The sequence below is a fragment of the Arachis hypogaea genome, chromosome 2 (assembly GCF_003086295.3).
Source record: "Arachis hypogaea cultivar Tifrunner chromosome 2, arahy.Tifrunner.gnm2.J5K5, whole genome shotgun sequence".
NCBI lineage: Eukaryota > Viridiplantae > Streptophyta > Magnoliopsida > Fabales > Fabaceae > Arachis > Arachis hypogaea.
The window spans coordinates 95,317,516-95,327,393 of NC_092037.1; the positions used below are offsets into that span (position 1 = coordinate 95,317,516).

Consider the following 9,878-nt stretch of genomic DNA (forward strand, 5'->3'; position numbering starts at 1 on the left):
GCAGCCACGCATTGTGCACAGAGCGAACTATTCTTTCGCCTTTTACTAAAGAATACCGTGTGCACGTTGCATAGAGTGGCATACGCCAATTTTTGGAGGGTCTTTTCCTTTATTAGGAAATTGATCCACAATTAAGTTTAATTCTTATTAGTAACTTTTATGAAGTAAATGCTACATAATATAATGAGGTAAATGCTACATAATATATTTAGTAAGTTACTCAAATAAAATAGTTACAAATATATGCTATATGAGTACACTATAAAATATAATTTAAATTACAAAATTTTTAAAATTAAAAAAATAATACTAAATATGATATATGAATATACTATATTGTCTATTTAAATTCAGTTTTTATATAAATTAAATTAAATTATAAAACTTTTAAAATTTCAAAAGTCAATACCACTATTTTTGGTTTTGGATCTTCCAAATCATTCCCGCAAGAGGTCCGGACCCATTTTTTGATGAACCAATCCACGTTGACCCCCTAGATAAGTATAAATATGAAGAGATTATACCATTTGAGTTATAGATTAAAAAATTGTTGCAAAATTATTGTAACTAAGATCCAAACTCTCTAACTGTGAAGCTAATCAATGAACAGATGGAAGCTCACCACTGAAAAAATTATGGCTAAGGTCAACGTTGGTAGCACAACCAATTTTGAAAGTAATGCTTCCATTTAACATGTTGTGGTTTAAATCTATTGTTGCATTAAGAGCACAATAAGGGAAAAGAGTTTGTACAGGACCTTTCAAGTGGTTGTGAGAGAGGTCTATGTATGAGAGGCTTATGCCTTTGGCAATACTTGATGGTAGTGAGCCACTCAATTTATTTGATGAGAGGTCCAAAGATAACATTTTGTCCAATTGAAAAAGTTGTGGTGGTATTGAACCATTAATTAGGTTGTTTTCTATGTGCAATATTTGCAAAGATAAACATCCTATTTTAGAAGGAATTGGACCTGTGAGTAAATTATTTGAGAGAGTTAATATTTTCAATTGCATTAGATGGCACAATTTTGTTGATATAAGACCTCTAATTCTATTTGAATCAAGAAAGAGTTGGGTCAAATTCTCTAATTGACTCAAAGTAGAAGGAATTTTTAGATAGAGATAATCTCTCTAGGCGACTTAAATTTCTTATCTGTTCTAGTATGGAACCTCTAATTTTGTTTGAATTGAGGTTGAGATTGATCAAATGATGCTCCAATTTAGAGAAAGAAGGGATTGAACCAATGAGTGAATCTTTTGAGAGAGACAATGCTGTTAAACAACTTAAGTTTCCAAGTTCTAATGGTATGGAACCATGAAGTTGGTTTGAATCAAGAATTAGTTGGGTCAAGTTCTTCAATTGTCCAAAACTAGAAGGAATTTAAACCAGTGAGTAAATTATTAAAGAGAGACAATGTTTTTAAATGACTTAAATTTCTTATCTCTATAGACATAGAACCTTCAATTTGATTTGTATTAAGAGAGAGATCAGTCAACTTCTTCATCAATCTAAAAGTAAAAGAGATTCGACCAGTTAATAAATTATAAGAAAAAAAATAATATTTTTAGATGACTCAAATTACCTATTTCTATTGGTACATGACCTTTAATTTAGTTTGAATTAAGAGAAGATTGGATCAAATTTTTTAATTGGCCAAAACTAAAAGGGATAAAAACCCCTTAGTGAATTGCAAAAGAGGTCAAGCATCTCAAGTTGACCGAGATTTGAGTGTGTTTTAGGCAGCTTACCTTGGAGTTCATTGGTGGAAAGACCAAGATTGACAAGCTTAGTAAGAGTGCCTATTTCTTTTGGGATGCTTCCTCTTAGTCCTAAGCCAATAAGTTGTAGAGTAGCTAAGTTAGGGAAGGCTGTGATGTTCAAATTCTTTAACATCAATTTTGATGTAGGAATGGTCAACTCAAATGCAAGACTAATACCAATGACACTTCCTTTTGTATCACACTCTATGCCTTTCCATTCACAATGGTTTGAACCACTTTTGTAATAAGGCCCCCACCAACCACTTTGGATTAATGCCTCTCTCTCCTTTTGTGTTGATGAGGATGTATTTGTTGATGTTGCCATCAAGGAATTGAAACTTGTAGCTTTAACAAGTGGAAGGAATGAGACATTATATGTGGCAAGGTAGACAAGTGTCATCATAAGTTAACACAAAGTAGAGTTTGCCATGTTGTGAACTTTCGGTTCTAATGGTTTGATCACATAGTATAAAAGGATCTTCATATATATACTAATTAAGTTATAACTTATAAAACGGGTCTGCCATTGAGTTAGTTCAACATGCACTTGATTTTAGGTTTCACTGTGGCACAATCAAATTGAGAATATACCTAAATATAATTAATAAGTTAAGCTACTAATTTTTCTATTTATGCAAGTTTTCCATGTCAAAGTCAAAGTTAGGGCAGTTTCCTTGTCGATTTCACTACACTTTTTCTTAACATGTTATAAGGAAAATAAGGTATGAAAAAAAAATCTTATTCTATTAGTGGAGTTAGCTAGATGAAAATAATGATATCATTACATTCTATTATGTACATGTTTACAGTAAAATTATTTATATATAACTCTTACTTGACCATCTCATTTAAGTTTTTCTAGTTTTTTTCCTCTGCTAATAACTAATCTATCTTTCATTAGTTTACCATCCTAACTAGATTTTTTACCGATTTTCTTCTTATATGTTTAAACTATTTAAGGTGACATTTCACTAATTTTTCAACAATAAGCATTATTCTAGTCTCCCGTGTTCTCTTTCATTATTCGTTACACTTATATGATTGTCCATCTATCAAAATATCCTCATTTTGGTCACACTGTTTCATACAATATAATTGATTTGATAGTACTGTAATAAAATTTATCTAAAATGTTTTGTCATAGATAAAACTTGAAGCACTAGCCATCTTGACAAACCTGGTAGCAAGAATAAGGAACTACATTTGAATTATCAAAATTGCACCCCCTAGAAGAAAATAATCTTACATAGTATCTTCCAAAATTTTTAACAAGGATGTGAGAAATAAAGAAAAAGGAAATGCATCATATTGACCTCATTCATAATAGATTGTCTTTCAAATACTAATGGTTGAATATTTTGTTAACTTGTGGCAGCAGGCACAATTTTTCATTGACAGCTTTTTTAACTGAATTTTGAAACACACATTATACCTTTCTAAGAACATGGAATTATAGGCTTGGGAAATGCAATGCAATAAGGCAACTATTGCATGCCACACGAAACATATTAGAACGAGTTTTGACACTCTGCAGCAACAACCAATGTATGTGTTTGTTTTTTAAACAGGTCCTACATCGAAGAAGCTACTTATGCTTCTCACACTATGGTTATTAGAAATAGCGGTAATGGGCAACAGTTTCAAAGCACGCAGCCACGCATTATGTACAAAGCGAACTATTCTTTCGCCTTTTACTAAAGAATACCGTGTACATGTTGCATTAAGTGGCATACGCCAATTTTTGAAGGGTTTTCTCCTAATTTAGGAGTTGCCCACAATTGTAGTTATAAAATTTATTTTGTGAATTTTATGAAGGGTTTTCTCCTAATTTAGGAGTTGCCCACAATTGTAGTTATAAAATTTATTTTGTGAATTTTATTAGCAAATTTTTGTGAATTATATTGGTAAATTTCAAATAGAGGAATGTTAGTGGGTTAAAAAATTTAGTTAATTATTGGTGTGAAAAAATATGTATGGGAAAAAACTATGTGGTAGAATTTAGGAAATTAGACTAAATAAAAGCAACATTCCTATATTCTGTAACATTTTGGAATACATTATACAAGTAGTTTTTAATGCTATTATAATTTTTTACGGTTTTTCTACTATGGAATGGAAGAAGAATCTCTTGATAGTAATAGAGCATGGTTCTGAAATTATTGAATGTCAAACTTAGAATTTTTTTAAAATTTTCGTTATGATGAGTTTAAAGGATCATCAACGAGCTTTACAAATGAAATAGACTACTGTACTGATGCTTACACAATAACCGAATGAGTTATACAACATATCACTATAACCAAATACCATGTCACAATTAGAGAACCAATTATAGAAGCTTTTACAAATTAAAGTTTATTGTAAAGCCTACATCCCTACATAACAAGTGACTGTTATTACCATATGACCATAAGTATATCGTCACAAATAAATGAGCAATGTTAGGGGCCAGCAATTTTTGTGATTGTTAACCATCAACTAGCCATCAATAATGATTTGATGGTATGAGATTGGTGTGAGATTTCATCCAATGGCTCACCTTCCTCTACTGGTTACATGCTGGCCAAAATTCAACAAAACTGCTGGTCCCCTAGACTTTTCCCAAATAAATAACCGGAATCATTATTGGAAAACAGCATGTTATAAGTTTGAAGGACGACTGTTTTTCATATGACCATATCATTGCTTCGAATCTTTGAATTCAGTGCATCTGATTATTTGAGTTGAGAGAATTCAATTCGTTTTTCTGGTTATAGATGGTAATAGAAATTATTGTACATGTCAATGTGTCATAAGAAACTGACTCCAACTTGTTTTAACACGATAAGTCTCACACCGAGGAAACTACCTATAGGCCTGAAGTGAGAGTTACTACATAAGCTAGTGCTAGTTATAATTAAAATTCACGCAGCCACGCATTGTGCACACAGCGAACTATTCTTTCGCCTTTTACTAAAGAATACCGTGTGTACGTTGCATTTAGTGGCATACGCCAATTTTTAAGAGAGCTCTCTCTTTAGAGTGGCTCTACAACAAAGTTCAAAATTTAATGGTTACTTTTTTTCATTCTAATAATATTTTAATATTATAAAATTCAGAATATATCTTGAGTTAAATTATAAAATTAAGAATATATGATGAGTTACTGTTGCTGGATGTTTTATTTAAATAAATTAAAAAAATATTTTATTTATTAAAATAAATAATTTTTAAAATAATTATAAAAATACGTGGTATGTTTTGTTTCGTTAAATAAAACAGAAAACAGTATTCACCTTTTAAATATTGTTTCTTATTCAATTTTTAAATTTAATATTTTATTATTTTAATTTTTTAATTAATTATGTTTTTTATTTTTAAAGAACTATTTATTTTTATTTAATTTATTATTACATTTATCATGTAAAATTTGTAATTACTTGCAATGTATTGATTTTTCACAAACCAAACTATAAAATTTATAACAACTTTTCGTGCACTAAATCAGCAAAATTTTTAAAATAAATTACTTACTTTATTTTTTTTCTTATCCACAATATTCAAAATTCATGTAAAAAACACATCTAAAATTAAATAAAGGGCAAATCACTTAATTAAGTTGAGAGGAGCAAAAAATTACACAAATAAGCTAAACCAAAAACTGGTTCATAAATCCACTAATGCACGTTTTTATATAGTTTAAATTAGGTTGTTTCGAACTTCATTTACATGTAATTCAAATCACCTAGATTCGAACTACACACACGTACACCCACTAATTCGAATCACACAAAGCTTAATTCGAATCAGGGTTATTCGAATTACACCAAGCACGAAACCCTAAGTAATTCAAATATGGCTGATTCGAACTACTCATTTGTTAGCTCTAGTAGTAAATTCAAATTCAGGTGTTTCGAATTACACTTGATTCGGCTATAAAAGGAGTTCGAACCAACCTCATTCGAATCACTTTTCCATTCTCATACCCCACCAAATCCCAGAAAAAGCGACCCAGTTTTGCTGCGACAAAGGCTCGAGCAGGATACTTAGCCGATGGGGGACGATCCAAAAAGACTATATCGTTTGGATGGAGTTGCTCATATAGCCGGGGTCATCAACGACAAGGTTAGTACGTAAAATTTTTTTAGTGGTTTGTTTTAGTGGTTTTGTTTGCGGTTTTATTGGTTGTTTGCGGTTTTATTGGTGGTTTATGTTAGTGGTTTTGTTAGTGATTTTGCAAGTGATTTTGTTTGTGCTTTTGTTGTTGGTTTATGTTAGTGGTTTTGCAAGTGATTTTGTTTGTGATTTATGCCAATGGTTTATGCTAGTGGTTTTGCATGTGGTTTATTTTAGTGGTTGGTTTATGTTAGTGGTTTATGCCAGTGATTTTGCACGTGGTTTATGTTAGTGGTTATGCATGTGGTTTATTTATGTTAGTGGTTATGCATGTGGTTTATTTTAGTGCTTTTGTTAGTGGTTTTGCAAGTGGTTTATGTTAGTGGTTTATGCCAGTGATTTTGCAAGTGGTTTATGCGAGTGGTTACGCATGTGGTTTATTTTAGTGGTTTTGTTAGTGATTTTTGTTAGTGGTTTGTTAGTTTTTTCTGTTAGTCGTCATGTGACCAAATCTCCTACCCTCATCCTGATTCTGAGTCCACAATGAATACTCGATCCGATTCGCTCACTCACACATGGCAGGGTCTTCAGACCGCAAAATATCAAACCAGTAATCGAAATTCACCTCAATCTTAGCATAAGCTGCATTCACAAGCAGCCTCCTTGCATCCTTGCCCTTGAAGGCCAGGGCAAAATTTGCTGCCACATGTCGAATACAGAATGCACGGTAGGCAGCTGGAGGCAGCCATCCTCCGTCGGGAGCCTCAAGCGCAGCCTTGATGCCGTTATGCCTATCTGATATAACCAGCAGACCCGGTTGCGGGGTCACGTGCTGACGGAGGTGGGAGAGAAAGAAGGACTAGGACTCGGCATTCTCACCCTCAACCAGTGCAAATACAACAGGCAGAATGTTGGAGTTCCCATCCTGTGCAATCGCGACGAACAACGCACCCCCATACTTGCCATACAGATGGGTGCCGTCAATACACACCAAGGGCTTGCAATGACGGAATGCCTCAATACATGGTGGAAACGTCCAGAACAGTCGGTAAAAATAAGCTTGCGAGTCGTCCACCTGGCCCCCAACTCGAACAGGGCTCGTCCTAAGGACTACAACAGTACCAGGCATCGTCAGCTGAACTCCTAATACCCACCTAAGGAGCTCGTTGTACGACTCATCCCAATCACTATAGATGTGGGCAACGACCTTCTACTTCGCCAACCAAACCCTTCTATACGTCGACCTGAACCCAAAGTGTGCTGCCGTCGCATTCAGGAGCACCTTGATGCTGACGGATGCATCAGCCCTAACCATTGGCATGATGAATGCCGAGATCACATGATAATCCAGACTCCTGTGGTTACTGGAGATGGACGTCATGAGACACGTATGTGGTCCGTTGTACCGTTTAACCTCCCAAATGCCCTTGCGCTGCTAGAGACTAAGCCTAATCAACCATGTGCACCCATTCCCAAACTCAGAACACTTCCCAACATACCAGCGATAGTCAGACTCCACCACCTTGTACTCTACCCCGCATCGGATGCTATACGTCTTCACACTTAACACATCCTCATCTTTATCCTGAAACTGCTGACCAACCTAAAACTCTGTCAAACTTGCAGACCCTTCGGCATCTCTAGCACCAAATCCAGCAGGCTCCCCAGGAACCCACTCCTGTCTCATGGCATCCAAGTCCAAAGATGAAAAGTGCGAAGGGTACTGCTGTGTGCCAGAGCTAGAACTACCTCCCACCTCAGCTGGCTCACTGGCTCCAATATCATTGCCACTGTCATCAGCAATGATATCCGGCTCCACATCATCCAGCAATGCATCGCCCAAACCAGCAGGTGCAGCACACTGTGAAGAGGTTGGCACAATATCCCCTATTCCAACCTCGCCACCTCCATTACAGTTGAGATCAACAACGAACGAAGGGGAGGCGACAGGCTCGACCGGAGGTTCATACACAAGGACAGACGAAGATGCACCAACAGGTCTGGAGCTAGAACCGGCTACCGTGCCTACGATGTGGGTATTCTGGTTCGAACTCCCCGAGCTGGATACCACATCAACCAACTTTGCTAACAGTTCAGGTGTCCCAACTTCGGAAAACTACCGACGACAATGAAACATGACCTGCAAGTCTTCATCACTCCCGATCGTGAAACAATCATACTTCACGATTTCTTGCAGCACTGAGATTGGAATGCGATAGAAAAACTTCTTAACCCGTTTCACGCCTTGTAGATGAAGTTTCTGTAGCACAGAATTAACAAGGTCATCATAGGTCGTCGAAGGCCTCATAAAAATATAGAGAGGATCCTTATCGGTGAACTTCACACCAGATCGTGTTTTCCTCTTAATCGATCCTCTGTGATGAACCAACACTACAAAACTCTCCTCACTAGCCATTTTCTCACTCTAATGAGATCAATTCACATTCACACCATATTTATACACGTCTGACCCTATATAATTTGAACTAGCATAATTCAAATTAAACATTGTGTAATTCGAATAAGCCAAATTCGAATTACTTGAGATTGCGTGCTGGGGTGTAATTCGAATCACCCTTATTCGAATTACTGTATGTGTGTAATTCGAATCAGGTTGATTCGAATTAGTGGGTATGTGTGTGTGTATAGTTTGAATCACATTGATTCGAATTATATGTTGTTGGAGTTCGAATTAAGCTGATTCGAACTATATAGAAATGACTCTTGGTTGATTCATGAACCAATTTTTGGTTTGGCAGATTTTTGTAATTTTTTGCTCCCATTAATATAGGGATTTGCCCTTAAATAAACAACATAAACACATTTAAAATTATGTATTGACACATCTAAATTATTGATATTGTGGTTCTAAATTACATATTAGACAAAAAAAAACTACTCATACACATCTAAAATTATAAGAATGCATTTTAAATATCTTATCAACAGATCTAAAATTCATGTAAAAAACTTATATATGGACATAGAAACATAAAGAACAATATAAACACATCCAAAATTAGGTATTAACACACTCAAATTACGTTAACATTACAACTTCCAAATCAAACATATGAGTGTAAAAAAAATTATAATCACAAATGCACTTAAAAAAAAACTCAGACACTTCCAATATTAGGTATAAATTAAAAAAAACTTTTATTAAACGTACAAAAAAGGATTACATATCTTTATGAATGAATTCAACCAAAAATTTTTAGAATTGTACAAGCAGAAATACCAGAGACAGAGAAAGAGCGCGACGCGGTCGAGGAGACCGGGGAAGGCACGCATCGACGGAAGAGGCGCAGGAGGAGGGGCGATTGTGCACAGTGTGAGAGAGGAGACCAGGGACGGGGAGGTGCGCATCGACAGAGGAGGCGCGGGGGTGTGTGCGCGGCGTAGGGGAGTTGTGCATCGCTGAAGTAGGAGATCGTCGTAGAGGAGGTGCGCGGCGCGAGAGAATACGAAAGCGGCCGCATATAAGGAGGGGGAGGTGCTGCAGCTCTGAATCTTTATGGAGGGAAGGTTTTACGAGTGAAAAATTGATTTGGAATATTTAAGATTTTATTCGGAATTTGTTTTGATTTATAACATTCAAATTCAAAATTTAAAATTTTAATTTTAGTTAATCTATTTTGTAGATTTGTATTTAAATTAAAAAAAAGAATAAATCTATTTCAATGTGTTTGTTTTATTTTTTAAATTAATGTAATAAAAAAGCTGAATAAAAACTTACTTTTAAAGGATACCTAGTCGTATTGAAATAAAATAAGACAAGAGTGATACATGTATATCTCGTTTATACAAGACTAAGTGTTTATATATACTTGTCATTCAGATGTTCAGGGCTTCATTTCCAACCTTTCTACCATTTTTTCCTCCCTTCTATTATTTTCTGACCATATTGAGTAACACTAAGATGGCGCGCAGAAGCACATGATTTGAACATCAATAGACTTAGCGCGACATGACATGTCGCCGGGGCAGCCAATTTCGCAGTTAGTTTTGTCATCTTCACGT

General features: G+C 35.2%; 1 protein-coding gene and 3 non-coding genes across 4 annotated transcripts; 3 read left to right on the forward strand and 1 right to left on the reverse strand.

Moving 5' to 3' along the window:
• Positions 1–2: 2 nt before the first annotated feature.
• LOC112763675 (U5 spliceosomal RNA) lies at positions 3–122 on the forward strand. The gene has a single exon (XR_003182918.1). It is a non-coding gene; the product is annotated as a U5 spliceosomal RNA (small nuclear RNA).
• Positions 123–3,411: 3,289 nt separating this feature from the next.
• LOC112763805 (U5 spliceosomal RNA) lies at positions 3,412–3,530 on the forward strand. Its single transcript, XR_003182940.1, has one exon. It is a non-coding gene; the product is annotated as a U5 spliceosomal RNA (small nuclear RNA).
• A 1,139-nt stretch (positions 3,531–4,669) lies between these two features.
• LOC112763997 (U5 spliceosomal RNA) lies at positions 4,670–4,786 on the forward strand. The gene has a single exon (XR_003182974.1). It is a non-coding gene; the product is annotated as a U5 spliceosomal RNA (small nuclear RNA).
• A 1,634-nt stretch (positions 4,787–6,420) lies between these two features.
• LOC112728713 (uncharacterized) lies at positions 6,421–6,984 on the reverse strand. The gene is made up of 2 exons (XM_025778976.1): positions 6,735–6,984; positions 6,421–6,650 (listed from the first exon to the last, which is right to left on the reverse strand). The coding sequence occupies exons 1-2, from the start codon at positions 6,982–6,984 to the stop codon at positions 6,421–6,423; spliced, it is 480 nt and encodes a 159-aa protein (XP_025634761.1).
• Positions 6,985–9,878: the final 2,894 nt, after the last annotated feature.

Bases quoted from the DNA above. Each gene is read 5' to 3' on its own strand.
- LOC112728713 (XM_025778976.1), bottom strand. From the start codon at position 6,984: ATGCCTGGTACTGTTGTAGTCCTTAGGACGAGCCCTGTTCGAGTTGGG. The intron at 6,651-6,734 runs GTGAGAATGCCG...TGGTTATATCAG, and splicing joins TGTATTTGCACTGGTTGAGG to ATAGGCATAACGGCATCAAG.